Source organism: Pongo abelii, chromosome 21 (genome assembly GCF_028885655.2).
Source record: "Pongo abelii isolate AG06213 chromosome 21, NHGRI_mPonAbe1-v2.0_pri, whole genome shotgun sequence".
In the NCBI taxonomy this organism is placed as follows: Eukaryota; Metazoa; Chordata; class Mammalia; order Primates; family Hominidae; genus Pongo; species Pongo abelii.
This window is the reverse complement of record NC_072006.2, coordinates 58,292,794-58,308,879: the sequence shown is the minus strand read 5'-3', so window position 1 is coordinate 58,308,879 and position 16,086 is coordinate 58,292,794. Positions and strand designations below refer to the sequence as shown.

The following is a 16,086-nucleotide window of genomic DNA, read 5'->3' as shown; positions in this document are numbered from 1 at the left end:
GTGGGAATGAGCTTAGTGAGCTTAGTACATTTCAGGAAGAGAAACAAGGCCGTGGTTGCTGAGGGTGGAGAGGTAGGGTGGGGGGAGAATGATGGAAGTAAGATTGGAGCCGTGGGCGGGGACCTGCTCATGCAGGCTGTGCAGGCTGTGCAAGGAATGCGGACATAATCCTATCTGAGCAGGGAAGCTACTCACAGATATTAAGTAAGAAGTCTTAGCCCCTGTTGATAACATTCAAAGATTTTATTTTGCTGCTGTGGTGGAGAATGGCTGTTGAAGGTCATTAGGAGCTAGTTAATACAGGTCATGTTTCTTGGGAGAGCTGATGGAGATTGGCCTGGTGATTCCTGAAGAAGTGACAAGAAGTGGACAGGTTTGAGACACTAATTACAGTTCTAGACACGGAGTCCCTCCTCTGGGACCACACTCCTTTACAGACCTCATCTCTTTAGGATGGTAGCATCCCTTCAGGGTGGGACTGCTTCTGCCACACCTCCCAGACACATAAGCCAGGCCTCCAAGAAGCTGTGTCTTTTGCTGAACATTCCACAGGTTGTAACAGACAGAGGCAGCATTCAGCTCAGATCCCCTAGACCCCAAGTCCTGCATCGTCCCAGTGTCACAAGGCCTCCAGCAATGATGGAGGACAGAGGGGGGCTTCCCTGCCACTTTCCAAAGACCAAGCCTCAAAGACTTTCAAGCTGGACACATTCCCCAGGGTTGCCTGACCGCCTTCCTGGGAGGGGAATGCTGGCAGCCGAGCCTGTCACCACCCACAGAACTATCGTGGTGCCTGTCACCCACAGGAAATGAGACACACCGCAGGCCAATCCCTGCATGATCTTTGTCTCACAGTGACGTCCTCGTTAGTCAAGTCCTTTTTTCCTCCTTCTCCATCATGCTGCTTGAGTTCTGAGAGCAACCCACTTGGTTTTCAAAAATCTGAAAAGAACTGGAAGGAAGCCCTTGGAATTCACAAAGTCCAACTGTTTGCAAACATTTTCCTTTCTTTTTGAGCAAAGGGACTTTTTTGTTTACAAAAGAAAATGTCACAAAACCTGTGTGTGTGTGTGTGTGTGTGTGTGTACGGATATATGCATATACGCACACACAGACACATATGATAAAAGTGAAACTATTCTGATTGGAAGACTGGGTTTCTCCCTTCCCCTAAGCACCACTTCTTTGATGACCCTTTCCCAGCCTTCCCCTTTCCCATTTTCATGAGCCCCTGAAGTGCTAGATTGTGTGCAGTGCAATCTGCAGGCAGGTTTAGCAGATGAACAAATGGAGGCTTAAAAGGGGAAGACATCTGTCCACACTGGTGTGGGCTGAACCGAGGCTTGTGACAATCAGCACAGTCACTGCAAGGAGCCTGAGACCGAGGGTTGGAAAGAGCGGGCAGTGAACAGGAGACAGCCGGGGACAACAGGTGAGCTGAGGGCCAGATTCTAAGTCAAAGTGGCCAGGTCATTACTGCATGACCTAGTCCTAGGTAATCTTGGAGCCTCAGTTTCTGCATCTGTAAAACGGGGTGCATAATAATCACTGTCCACCTCACTGGGCTGGAGAGAGAACAGGTAAGAGAATGGGTCTGGTTTGGCCTTGTGAACTGTGACGTGTAGTCCTGGTATAGAAGGCAGAAAAAGGGTTGCGTTTATGTCTCTGGCCTCCAAGGTGGAGTCCCAGTGAGGCCAGAAGGGTATGTGTATGAGGCCAGTGAGTCAGGTGTGATCTGTGGCAACCTAAAGGGCAGGTGCCCACCTAAAGGGGGTGCCACTCCTCAGCACCAGCCACATGTTACCTTGGGGGACTGCAGACCCATTGTGGCAGGACCTGTCCATTTATTCAAGAGAAAATAACAAAGGTGGAGAATTTTTAAGAGAAAATACCCAATTTTTAAATGCCAGCATCTAATTTTTTTTAATAAATGAAGAAAATGCTTGTATAAGTTCATCTATATGCAAAGTTCAGGCCCGTGGCAGCCACCTGGCCATCTGAGTTTGCTGTTTAGCCTATCAAGCCCCAAGATCAAGCTCATGGAACTTAAAGGATGGAAACCTCGGGGAAGTAAGCTTTAATAGAGGTGAGTTGACTGGGCAGGGTGGAGCCTGGGTGAACCAGGACCCACGGCAAGGCATGCTGGGCAAACAGAGGCAGGATGGATGGCTGCCACCCGTGGCCAGCCTGAGACCAGGCTCTAGACACTTGCAAGAAGCTTGTTCCTGGACTTGAACCTAGCTCTCATCTAGTGGCTGCATGAGCTTGGACCTGTCACCTTGCTGAGTTTCAGATACCAGATCAATGAAGTGAATGGTGCTGATATCACAGGGTTAGCATGAAGATGAAATGCAGTAGTGTACAATGCCCTTAGAGCAATGCTTGTGAGGTTTAATTAGTCAGGAAAGGCTATTTTGTGAGTATTATTTAGTTAGCCCCTGCCCTGGGTTGTAAAGGTGCAGAGATGAGTCTGGCACCACTGTGCCATGGGGAGTTTGTGCTCTAATCACAGCAACAAGCGATTACAATGCACAGTAAATGGAGGGGATGGGGAATGGCATTTACCCAGCTCAGAGTTCAGAGATCAGGGACAGAAGCCAGCACCCCACTTACTGGCAGGAACTTGACTGAAGTGGCTTGGGCTCGCTGGGCTTCAGCAGCCTCCTCTGTAGCCTGAGAGTGACAGTGGCGTCAACCTTGTGGGCTGCAGTGAGGACCAGGTGGGATGGCAGTCTAAGACCTCACACAGATGAGGCAGCAGGCTCTCAGTGGCGAGGGACCGGCCAGAGGTCATGCAACCAGAAAGGGATGGAGCATCCCCAAACCCACAGCTGACTCCTGAGCCCAAGCTTTCGGTATCTCACGGTGTCCTGGTCATCTCTTGATGCCCCAAAACTATTAATAACACAATGTGTTGTCTGCAGTAGGTCCTCAATATATGTTGTTGAATGAATTAGTGAATTCAACTACCACCACTAAAAGTAATCGTAACTCTTTTATCATAGTTACTGTGTGACAAAGATTGTTCAAAGTACATTGCATATACTAACATTTAATCTTCAAAACTACCCTGTGAATTCCCATTTTATCAATGGTAAAATTAAGGCTTGAGTAGAGGGTTAGGCAATTTGACCAAAGTCACCCAGCTAGGAAGTGACAGGTCTGGCGTTCAAAGCCCAGCAATCTGATTCCATGATAAATTACATGAAATTACACTACACTATGTAGTATATACAATATACTATACGATGCTAGATTATACAGGGCACTATACAGTCTATGTACTATATACATATACTATATATGTGCCCTTTATACATCACATATACTAAACTACACTCTATTTATTATGCTATAATACACTCTATGTACTATATTACATATTATATGATACTATGTATATTCAACTGCATTATACTACATGACACTATGTACATATACTACACCATATATACTTTGTGATAGTGTATTATACTTCCATTTCCTATACTATATACTATCCTGTTCTGTATATGTCATACTATATTATACATTATGCCTTGCTATACTTTATTTACTATACTATACAGTGTACTAAACTATACTGTGCTATAGTTACCATACTTGATTATACTATATATATATACTATATATACTATAAAATATACACTACCCTATATTGTACTATCCTATATTACCTTATACTACACTATACTATCTATGTATACTATGCTACAATACGTTATTATACTACTCTATACTATACTCTATGTGTATATATATATATATACTGTATACAATATATACAGTCTTATACTGTACTACCCTATACTGCCTTATAGTATAAAAGGAGGCCCACAATTGATCCATGCAGCAAGGTGGATGAATCTCAAATCCACTATGCTACATGAAAGAAGCTAGTCTGAAGGGCTGTATATACTCTAGGATCCCATGATATGACATCCTGGCAAAGGCAGAACTCTAGGGATGAAAACAGATCGGTGCTTGCCAGGGTCTGCGGTGGGGAGGGGTTGACCACAGAAGGCACAAGGATCTGGGAGGGGACAGAACAATGTGACATGTCAATTTGGGTGGTGGTTTTAGCTGGCTATTTGTGTTGGTCTAACCTCATAGAACCAAATACAGAAAAGGTTAACTTTACTATTTATAAGTTATACTTGACAGAAACGGTAAAGTAACAATAATAATAATAGTACTCAGGCTAGGCATAGTGGCTTACACCTGTAACTCCAACACTTTGGGAGGCCAAGGTAGGAGGATCACATGAGCCCAGGAGTTCAAGATCATCCTGGACAACAAATTGAGACCCCGTCTCTACAAAAAAATTTAAAAATTAGCTGGGTTTGGTGGTGTGCACCTGTAGTCCAAGCTACTGGGGAGGCTGACGTGGGGGGATCATTAGAGCCCAGGACTTCAAGACTACAGTGAACATAGTCCCACCACTGTACTTCAGCCTAGGCAACAGAGTGAGACTTTGTCTCAAAAAAATAAAATAAAATAATAGTATCTGCCTGACAACATTCCTTCACCCACATTCAGTCAATGTTAAGGCTAGGTACCATGTGCTAGGAACCTGCAAGGCGCTGAGACACACAGAATCCTTGCAGCTTCCAATCTGGTGTAGAAGACAGATGTTAGACAAATAAATTAGATAATAAGATCATTTCAAAGAGTGGTATGTTCTGAGAGAAAATAAAATAGGGTTTGGGATGGGGGGGTGGGAGGAAGGATAGCATTAGGAGATATACCTAATGTTAAATGACGAGTTAATGGGTGCAGCACACCAACATGGCACATGTATACATATGTAACAAACCTGCACGTTGTGCAAATGTACCCTAAAACTTAAAGTATAATAAAAAAAAAAAGAAAAGAAAACAGGGTGATGAACCTAGATGGTAACTGGGGAGGGGGCTAAAGTAAGGTAGAATTAGTACCCCCCAGGTACTAAGTGCATTATAAGTATGAACTCACTTTATCTTGGGAACAACCCTCTGAGATAAGTTTGTCATTTCCATTTTAAAGATAAAGAAACCAAAGCGCAAAGAGATGATAAGTAATTTGTCCAAGATTTCACAAAGCTAGAAAGTCATGTAACTGGGTATTGAACCCGGGCATCTGATTGGAGACCATTCTCTTACCCAGCACTGAGGAATGAGATATATTAATTTAGCACAACACCTAGCACAGAGTAAGTGCTGCATAAATGGCCATTGTTGCTGTTGACATTACAGATCTTCAATAGGCTGCCAAGTCTTTCTGTTTTTCTCCAGGGACCAAAGCGGATGTTGGATGCTCAAGTGCAAACAGACCCAGTATCCATCGGACCAGTTGGCAAATCCAAGTAAACAAATCAGCACGGTTCCCACCAGGTTCTCCTGCCACCAAGATGTGTTCTCCTTACTCCATCTCCTCCCCAAACACGCTCCATGTATATATTCTTCTGATGGCCAGCAAATGAAATTCTGCCTAGAAATTAAGCCCGAGCTGTTGTATATTGAGGTGTATTATTTACGTCTCTGGTCCAGTCTTTTCTGGCAAATAACAGTAAAGATGGTTTAGCAGGTCACCTAGTTGGGTCAGAAGAGTCGATGATCACCAAGCAGGAAAGGGAGGGAATAGAGGAATGTGTTCGGGTTAAGTGATGAAAATGGCAATGGTGGCTGGGCATGGTGGCTCTCGCCTGTAACCCCAGCACTTTGGGAGGCCAAGGCAGGTAGATCACCTGAGGTCAGGAGTTCAAGACTAGCCCGGCCAACATCGTGAAACCCCATCTCTACTGAAAGTACAAAAATTAGCCAGGCATGGTGGCACACACCTGTAGTCCCAGCTACTCAGGAGCCCAAGGCACGAGAACTGCTTGTACCTGGGAGGTGGAGTTTGCAGTGAGCCGAAGTTGCACCATTGCACTCCACCCTGGGTGACAGAGCAAGATTCTATAAAAAAAAAAAAAAAGGCAGTGGCAAGTAAGTTATAGAAGAGAAATGCTGCTAGAAGGAATTAAGCGTTGTAGTAAACGCATGCTCATCTTCTAAGCTTGAAGAGGGGAGACGAAAATCCATTTGTTTAAATTCACATCTCAAGGAGGGAGAACCCGGGCTGTGTGGGGTGGTTGCCAATTTCCTAGAATGGAATGGGTGGGGTATAGAAAAAGGAATGAATAAGCGTTGTTTTTCAAATAGGGTCCTTGTAAGTTATTGATGAGAGGGAAAAGATTGACTGGGGAGGGCTTAAAATGATTTGGGAAAACAATTGCTTTTGAGGCTCAGTGACAAGGGCAAAGAGTACAACTTAAAAAAAAAAAAAAACAAAGGAAGTTGCATGGTTATTTTGCAACACAAGGGGGCGGCAAGGTCCCCATTTTTATCCTGTATTCTGTATCCCTAACAAAGATTTGGTCTCTGCTATCTTACATTATTAATGTTTCTCAGATGGCTGAGGGGCTCGCTTCATCTGTTCCGTCTGACACTTATCTCAAGTGTGTCTGTCATTCCTAATGTTCTCAGGATGTGCTCTGATAAAACCCTCCCCATAACCTCAGTTAATAAAAATTTACAGAAGATTTCTCAAATACCTGAGTTGTTTTTAATACCTGTACAAAGGAGTAAATAGGATCCTGAGTCTATTAAAATGTAATTCAAAGTAGCATATGATTGACTGACAGTCATGTAAACTGTATCTTTCTTTTTCTGATTTAATAAAAAATACATTTACTTCTAAAGTATCTTTTAATTTTCAACTTTCAAAGCAGTCTGAATGAGATGGCTCTAACTTCTACATTATAAAATCCATACTCTTCCTCCATTATCTTCTTTGGAAGATCATTCTCTCCCAGATCTTCCCAGATTTCCTTGTATATGGGCACACACACACACAAATGTGTGCATGCGTATGTTTGCATGTACACACACATGCATGTATAGAACAGTGCTGTCTTAGGCCAGGTTGCTTGGAGCAGAGCCTGAGATGGGGATTTGGACGCATAGGATATACTGGGAGTGGGCTCTGAGGGAAAGGGAGTAAGAGAAAAAGAAGAGGGCAAGCAAGGAGTTGGGCAAGGGTTGGTTTCAACTGGAGCATGAATTGCACCACTCAGATAGTTTGACCTTGAGTCAAGGGAGCCAGCCTTTGAACCCCCATAGGTGAATTCTGGGCTGCCCTGGGAGGTGGGGGGATGGGCAAGCGGCCCCCATTGAGCTGAGAAGCTGGGATGCCTAAGTAACTGGAGGACAAGTGCATTGGCAGTGTCCACTACAGATACACACATATATGTTCAGATACATATTTATACCCATATTTGCATATATATGCACATATTCATATATATAAATATATATCATGCAGGAATAGATCCATGCACTCACACAGTCATGTTTACATACATGCAAATAAACACATGTAACTAACACAGATCCACACACACACATTGGCTCACACAAATCTATCTCATATGCAATTCATCACACATTGGTCGGAGATAAACATTGAATATACTCTCCTGATGTGGATGGACCTTGACTATAAGGACAAGTTTGCTGCTTAGGCAAATTACACCACGGCTTTGGCAAATAGGCATTTGGAAAATGTGTTCAGAAAAATATGGTATCACTCAAAACCCAAGCGTAAGCGAAGAGAGGATCCTGTGCTGCTGGGGCCTATTAGCTCCCAGCTTGGACGGGTCAAATTCGTGTTTCCAATAAAGACCAGAGGTCTTTTCCTTGCAGCTGGGTTAGCTTTTTCAACCCTCCTGACCATACCTCGAGATTACTCACACCTGTGCCTCACCCAGTTGAGCACTATCTCATGCCGCTTAGTATCAGAATGCTTAACTTGGCATGAAGCAGGAAAACAGCACTTGGGGAAGCCATTGGTGGGAGGCCCATCACTGCCATCGTCAGAGCATGGGGTGATTCAAGGAAACCAGGCAGCTGCTATTCCTTTGTCTCCAAACACCGTGGAGGTTGCCTGCTGCAACCTTTGGTGAGCTCCTGAGCTGCAGTCCATTGAGGAAGGTGACGGTATCATTTGCAAGTTTCACCTCGCTGGGTACAGGGGCTTTTTGCCCAGATAAGAAATGCCCCTAGGCAGGAGGAAGAGAAACAGACTGAGTAGCCCAGGCCAGTTACTTAGCCAGTTACTAAGGCAGATGGAGCCCTCCCAAGCCCCCCACTCAAACAAAACAAAACAAAATAAAACAAAAAAAGGCTCTTTGCTGAGAATCTCTCTGCAAAGCATGCCAACAGTTTTTATAACTGGTCTCCTATGCTCCTGGGCCAAAAAAGAGAATAGTCTTTTAATGAAATTGCTTTTTTTTTTAAAGCAAGAAAGGGCAGAGAGACGTAAAGCACATGACTTATTGGGAGAACTCTAAATTCAGTTATACCTTAAGAAACAAGTTAATACTCCATTTTTGTGTTTGTGTGTGTGTGTTATTGTTGTTGTGTTGAATTGAGATCCCATTTCCAATGCATTTACAATAAATACTAATGTCCACCCCTTATGCGGAACTAGAGTGAAAAAGAGCTGAAACTCACCAGTAAACCCAAGAAAGCCTTTAGGACACAGATTCCCAGAAATGCCACTCAGACAGAACAAGCAGTGGGGGAAATAAGCAAAGCAAAGGTGGCACACAGAAAAACATGATTAAAAGAGAAAGAAGAATTAAGACCTGGGGGAGGGAGCAAAAATGACTTTCTTATTATTATTATTATTATTTATTTACTTATTATTTATTTTTAGGTACACAGGGAAGTGTGTCTTCTCCCATGTCAAGAAGAAGTGGCCTTTCCAGGAATGGAGCTATTGAGCTGAAATGGCTGCCACTGCGCGCAAGCGCGCGCGCACGCACACGCGCACACACACACACACACACACACACTCACCTCCCTTCCAGTTCCAGCTGACGGTGACTTTTTGACTGGTAACCATAAAATAATTCATTCAAAAGGGCAGTTATTCCCAGCAGCCAGTGAGGTCCTTCCTGCGTTCGTTGTCTTGGAGAAGGAGGCACATAACAAAATAGAAACCAAAATGGGAAGGAAAAGAGAAAGAAAGTGAAATTCCTGTGTCTTTGTTGTATGTATCCGCTTGCTTTTTAGACAAATTATCAGGGGTCTAAACACACATTCTCTCCCCTCCCTCCTCCCACTTCACACACACTAGATTGTTCTTGTTTGTTTGCAAACAGTCCAGAAGCACTGGGGCCTCATTAAATTAGATTCTAAGTGTCTTAAAGAATTAGATTTCAAGAAACCAAGAATCTGTGTCCTTCCCCTTCTCAGAGTGCCTGGAAGGATGCAGATTTCTCCAATCTGAATCTGACAATGTTATTTCTTGTGTCAGATAATCCCAAGTGGATCTTATACCTTAAAAAAATAAAATCAGCTACACTACCTACCTTACAGGGAAGGAAAAAGAAATAATTCCAATTATTAACTAACCCAAGATACAAACACAGGGGAAACTAGGGAATGTGCTTTGCAGCAATGTAAGATTATAGGGGTTGGTTTTAACCATCCTTTGAATGTCCCTCTTTAAGCCTTTTTAAAGGGCAATTTTGCACGGTGAGTAGAATTAGGCTTCTCCGTGGTCAAGATTTTGTTCACTCTATCAGTGCAAATTAAGTGGCACTGGCCCACTGGAAATTATAGTCTCCATTAGGAAGAAAAGAAATTACTTACCGAGCAGCAAATTCTCTAAATTTGTAATTCAGATCTTTAGTGCAGAATGCCGGTCAGGATCCAGCCCTTTGCATAAATTGGTTTTCTGGGGAGTTTAACCCCTTAGCCTCTGTTGCCCTTTTCTTGAACGGCATTCACACAACCCTCTCCATCTCCTGGCCCTTTAACTGGCCCCGGCAGAAGTTGCAGTCCACAATTTCACAGAAGTAAGGATAATACATTATCACACATTACCGTTTATAAAGTGCTCTGGGTACAATCTGTAATTTAAAGCTGTATTTCCCTCACTGAACTTAAGTGCTTCCTTTGTTACATTTCATTACCGGGGAACTGGCATGCACCTGTATAGATTTTCTTTTTCGTTTTTTGTTTTGTTTTGTTTTTCCAAATAAGCACTTCTTGACAAAATGGCCCCCAGCTGCACTTCTGCTAATGACAGCTGTGGAAGGGCTGGTTCCTTACGTGATATACTCTCTCAGAAGCATGCTTTTGTCAAAATGCAGCCACGTGGGGGAGCTGCAGGACCTGGGGTTCTACAATGCCTAGACCTTTTTCCCTGATTGCCTAACCGGGAAACTGGGCCAAAGGAGCCTGAGAGTGTATTTGTTGATTATCTTCTAGAAAGCAGTCAAGTTTAATTAGGAGAACTAGAACGAGAAAGCTGAACTGGACAAGTCAGTTGCCTTCTGTGATTCTCAGTCCTCCAAACGAAGATAAGGTTGGTTGGTTTGTGTGTCCATCCTTATCTGCTCTATCTCGGAAGAAGCTCAAGGAAGACTGTGTGATTGCAAAACGTTTAAGCTGGTGTCATTGCGATGCATTTAAATAACCCTTACTGGCCCATCCTGCTCCACAAAGCAGCCTTACCTCTCATCTTCTCCACTCCCAACTAAAGAGCAAGTGACTTAAACTCTGAGTGTCCTCCCTCAACAATGGGCTAATAATAGAGCCTACTCGTGGAGTTGCTGCCAGCATGCAGTGAGATGGTGCATACCAAACATTTAGTGCAGTGGCTGGCACATTGTAAGCACTTAGGAAAGGCAAGCTATTCTATCATGGGAAACTTTTAGCACCAAGTAACAGAAAACCCCTACTTGAATTGGCGAATAATCGTAACAATAAGGGTATTTATCATTTCATATAGTAGGTGTTGTATAACATCTTTGGCTTTGATTCTCTGAGACTCTGTTCCAGCTAACAATGATAATGAGGAAATGTATCGTTTCATATAACTAGTGTTAAGTCTCATAGCCTGGCTCTGGTTCTCTGACACTCCATTCATGTTCCATGGCTTGACTTCATCCTAAAACTGTGCTGAATGATGGCTGCAGTTCCAGGCAAGGGGATTGTGGGAATACCATAATCAGTTTCAATGAATCATTTTGGTGAAATCATGTTGAGAAGGCAATACGATGATACAGTAGACAGTAAAGCCATTTTTGGTATCAGTGGCTTTAAGGCTAACCATTCCTCAAACTAACTGTGTCCCTTCAATTCACACCCATGCGATTTGTGTAATGACGGTCCCCACCTTCCAAAGCAGGGCCACTAGAATGTGAACTTATCAAGATCTGGACCTTCTTGTCTTGCTCATTCATTGTTCTATTGTCAGTGTCTAGCACAATGCCTGGACATGGTAGATACTCAACAAATATTGGTTGAATGGATAAATTGATAAACAAATATCCTGTGGCCACACCCATTGTGGATTGCCTTGTCCTCTAGTGTGAATTTGTTTTAGCTCTGAATGTCTGATCACCCTAACCAGACATCTACCCTTCCCAGGTAACCAGCCCAGTGGTTCTAAAAGTACAGTCCCAGGACCAGCAGCCTCAGCACCACCTGAGAACATATTAGGAATGCAAACTCTCAAGCCCCACTCCGTACCCGCAGAATCAAAAACTCTTGGGATGGGACCCAGTAACCTGTGTTTTAGCAGCCTCTCAGGTGGTTCCAATGAAGGAGAAAATTTGAAAACCACTGGTCCAGGTAGAGCTACCACTTCACTGAGCATCAACAGCATGTTTGGTCCAAAGACTGGCCCTGAAGATGCTTAGATAAAAAAAGCTAACATTGAACCTCACTATATGCCAGGTATTGTGTGTCACATGACTTAACCTTGTTCACTGCTTATTTGACAGCTGAGGAAACTAAGGCTCACAGAGAAAAAAACAACTTTGCCCAAGAACACACATGGCAGAGCCAAGATTGAAATCCAACCTAAGTACATAAAGGCTTGCTTTCATGTCTGTGGGAGAGACAGGCAGGCAAAAAGATAATAATAATACAATGTAAGAGAAGCAAATGCAGGATGTCACGGGACTCAGGGGAAGGCACTGGTGCAAGACCACAGTGGGTGGAGGTTGGCCACTTTTGGGAGGTGACAGTTGAGTTAACTCACACAGAATGAATAAGCGTTGGACAAAAGGGCTCCCAGAAGAACAGCAAGTGCAAGAGCCCAGGGTCCACAGAGAGAATGGCAGGTAGCTTAGCATGGCTGAAGTGAGACTGTGGGGAGAACGGATAACAGGATGGAAGCTGGGGAGGTGGCACAGATGGATCTCAAGGACTTGGAGTAAAGAGTCCGTAGTAACGAGTTTAAATCGTCTCTTGAGGGCAATGGGGAGCCATGGAAGATATCTGAGCTGGAGGGTGACATAGTCAGATTTATATTTTGGCTGCAGGTAGTATCTAATACAAAAGCAATTCAACTAATATTCACTGAGTGACCTGAGTTATCTGTGAGATATTTATTATAAGGTATTAAACTTCTTTGAAGATTGTAAGAAAGAGATAAAACCTCTAAATGGTTTTGACCCTTCAAAGGACACTTAAATGGTTATTTCTAAGTGTCATAAACATGGACTTGGGATTTGGCCTCATCATTCACCCAGATGATTCACACCCATGATCCCAGGCCGTGCGGTCTTGAGCAAATTACTTCTTCTCAGAGCCTTAGTTTGTTCCTCTGTGGAATGGGAATGATAACAGCACTTATCTCCGAAAGTTGCTGAGAATAAACGAGACCGTGCATTTAGAGCATGTAGGCATCATGTCTGGCAGGTAATGAGTGCTCAGTTAGCTTATTGATGAGGATGCAGATGACCTCAGCCTGAGATAGAACAGACGTGTTCTCTTTCACGGACTGAAGGCCACCCAGACTTTGGGACATCCTTAAACTTTGCCCCAGTTTCTCCTCATCCTCATAAGCAGTTGGCTGGCTGGCTTATCTAGAAAAAGGAAAGGAGGGAGGAGAAAAAGCAAAGAAAATTGTTCATTTTCCCTGCTGTTCACCCCATTCTAAAGTAAGGCAGAATTTCTGGAGAGGGGGTTCGGGTCCACCCTTGGCTATCCTTGGTTGTACAGTTGCATCTACTTATAACGGTGGCCAAGTCGCCATGGCAGTAGGTGCTGTGGCTGCCCTGCCCCATCGTCTTCAGCCTACCCGAGTTTACCTGCAGCACTGACAGCTTCCCACCCCAAAACTCCTCGTTCTTTGCTTTTTCTCTCGGTGGCTTTCTCCGGGGGCTGTAGGAGCTTGTTTAGCCCACCTGCATGGCATTTTGAAAATACCTGAAATTTTATGCCCCGAAGGACAATTCTCAATCAGTCAAAGATGAGAGAGGGCAGGTAAATATCTCAGCTGCCCCATCTCTCAGTGAGACAATGTTGAAGGGTCATCTTTGCGTTCTCTCAAGGGTCCTCAGCAAGACCGAGCCACCCGTCACCCACAGCAGTAACATACTCATGAACACGCCCCCCCACCCCACCATTTGTGCTTCCTGGGATCACTTCCCAAATAAACTACTTGCACCCAAGTTTTTGTCTCAGGGTCTGTGTCTTAGGTTAAAAACCTCTGTGTCGGCCGGGTGCGGTGGCTCACGCCTGTAATCCCTGCACTTTGGGAGGCCAAGGCGGGTGGATCACCTGAGGTCAGGAGTTCTAGACCAGTCTGGCCAACATGGTAAAACCCCGTCTCTACTAAAAATACAAAAATTAGCAAGGTGTGGTGGCAGGTGCCTGTAATCCCAGCTACTCGGGGGGCTGAGGCAGGAGAATCTCTTGAACCCGGGAGGCGGAGGTTGCAATGAACCGAGATCACGCCATCGCACTCCAGCCTGGGGGACAAGAGCGAGACTTTGTTCTAAAAGAAAGAAAAAAAATCTGTGATCTGTGTCTTAGGGTTTTCTCGGGAACATCTATCCCATGACAAGGAGCTGAATAGAAGGACATTAATATGGGCACTAGTTTCAAAGGTGCTGGAAGAGTTGAAAAGACAACCATGGGGCCGTGAGGCCCACCCAGAGATTAGAAATAGAACATGGCACATGTATACATATGTAACTAACCTGCACGTTGTGCACATGTACCCTAAAACTTAAAGTATAATTTAAAAAAAAAAAGAAAGGAAGAAATAGAAATAGGCTACAAACAGAACCGCCACTACAGACACACAGCCAAAGGGAAGAGGTGATGCTACTGGAGCCAGGGAACCCGGGCACCCTGTGGGAAGTAGAACCCCATGTGGATGGGGGTGAGGCTGCTTGAGGGTAGCTGGAACCCGATGGAGGCTTCTGCAAGCAGTACCTTTTTGTTGACTGGAGGGAGCAGGCAGGAAAAATACATGTCAGTGCCACCCACTGGCTGAACCTAACCAGAAGCCAGTTGGTAATGGAACCTGGGAAATGCAGTTTAAAGAGAAGCTTGGAAAAATGATCTGAGAGTAAGCAGACAAATACCTAGCACAGTTGGTGGCTTTAAGAGGAGAAAAAAGGGAAGGGAAGGGGAGGGGAGGGGAGGGAAGGGAAGGGGCAACCTCGATTAGGGTCCCACCCCCTTCCCTGGCTCTAAATAAATGAACCTGTATGCTATGGTCATGCTGACATCCTTGTCTCCTCCTTTGTCTTCAGAAGAGAGCAGTAGCTATGAACACAGGCTCTGGGTCCAAACGGCCTTGGTTGCAATCCAAGTGGTACTACTTGCTAGCCACGTGGCTTTCAGCAAGTTCCTTAACTTCCTCCAGCTTCACTTTCACATCCATAAAGCGGAGACACTAGCAGAATCCACCTCACTGAGTTGCTGTGGGGATTTAATGATGTATTCCATGCAAAGCACAAAATGAGTGTCTAAGAAATGTTCGTGCTTATGGAAACAGACTGTTCTTTGAGTTTCAATCAGCTTATTCAAGTTCCTGCTAAAACATGTTTCTTCTCCTGTTTACCACTCACACCTCCAAATTCAAGTCTAGAATCTACCCCTTGTCTCTACTTCACTGTCTTTAAAAAAATAAATAAATAAATCTTTCTATTTTCATAGAGGTTCTGTGAGAACTGAGAAGAAACAGCCTTTCTCCTCCTCTCTGGGCTCACAACCCTCTCTCCGCATCCCCTGCCCCCTCCCTATCTTTGCTGGCCAGTTGTTCACAAGTAGCTTAACAGTTTTGAAAATACAAAAACAGGAAATTATGCCCCAGCCCTAAGACTAAAAAACTCATGTGCAAATCCTTCAGTGGACAGATTTCTTCAGCTTTCAAAAACTAAGGCCTTGAAAAATCAGGTCCCATGGCCAAGTTTTCTGGATTTGCTTAATCATTTCCTTTGCAAATTTATAACCTCTTTAACCATGAAGAGAGATGGTGAGAAAGGGGGAGGCGGGAGTTGAAAATGTTTTAAGTCAACCGCAAGACAGGACAGGAAATTCTGGAGGGGTGTGCATTTCTCTTTAATCCCTTAGCGGCAGAGAGGCCTAAGATAGCAGCTCTGGAAAACTATTTATTGTCCCAGAAATGACCGTTCTGGGATATTGTTTTGCTGTTGATATTGACCCAGAGGAAAATGTGGCAGCCTTCTTCATTCAGTGGCTTAACAGAGAATAGAAGAGCAGGGAAGGCTCTGAGACACCCCGGTCTGATCCTTTACTTGGCTCATGCAACAGACATTTATTGAGTGGCTGCCCTGCCCTCCCCTCCAATGGATAGAGAGGACTGAGACAGCCTCCCAAAGAGGTGAAATAACTTCCTCACTTTTTCAATGCCATTTGAAAAGTTAAGCAATCTACTGGGGGCTGTCTACTAGAAGAATCTAAAATAGGTGATCCAAAGCTGTTTTATTATTAAAATTCCTGAAAGACAGAAAGAAGTGACTTTTTTTTTTTTTTTTTGCCCTTCCTTCTTACTTTCTGAGTTTTTCTTGGCTAATCGGAGTTATGTTCTCTTTTTAACCTTTAAGGTAAGTTCCTGTCTTTAGCAGTGGTTTTTATTTGAAGCCAGGGCCCAACCCACTTATGTTGATCCAGCAAATGAAATGGAATGGAACAGAATGGAATAAAATAGAATACAATAGAAAGCTCATGGTGCATCACGGGTAATATGGTTAACATCCATTAGTGGAAGGTTTGCTTTGATTAC

At 44.0% G+C, this 16,086-nt stretch overlaps 1 protein-coding gene and 1 long non-coding RNA gene across 11 annotated transcripts in view; one reads left to right on the top strand and one right to left on the bottom strand.

The window, feature by feature from the left end:
• BCAS1 (brain enriched myelin associated protein 1) overlaps window positions 1–6,312 on the top strand; it is a 114,178-nt gene extending 107,866 nt beyond the window's left edge. For all 8 annotated transcript variants that reach the window (XM_054541878.2, XM_054541880.1, XM_054541881.1 and 5 more), the window contains one exon: window positions 5,274–6,312. In XM_054541878.2, the coding sequence (XP_054397853.1) occupies window positions 5,274–5,348 (75 nt within the window). In that variant the 3' untranslated portion in view covers window positions 5,349–6,312. The remainder of the gene's footprint in view (window positions 1–5,273) is intronic.
• The window catches only part of LOC112130330 (uncharacterized), a 36,648-nt gene extending 26,527 nt beyond the window's left edge, over window positions 1–10,121 (bottom strand). For 2 of the 3 annotated variants that reach the window (XR_008517028.1, XR_008517027.2), the window contains exons 1-2: window positions 9,681–10,104; window positions 8,883–8,993 (exon numbers count right to left, since the gene is read on the bottom strand). This is a non-coding gene — a long non-coding RNA (uncharacterized LOC112130330). Of the gene's footprint in view, window positions 1–2,982; window positions 6,124–8,882; window positions 8,994–9,680 lie in introns of those variants that run through there. The other variant, XR_002912592.3, reaches the window with a different exon arrangement.
• Between the last annotated feature and the right edge of the window lie 5,965 nt (window positions 10,122–16,086).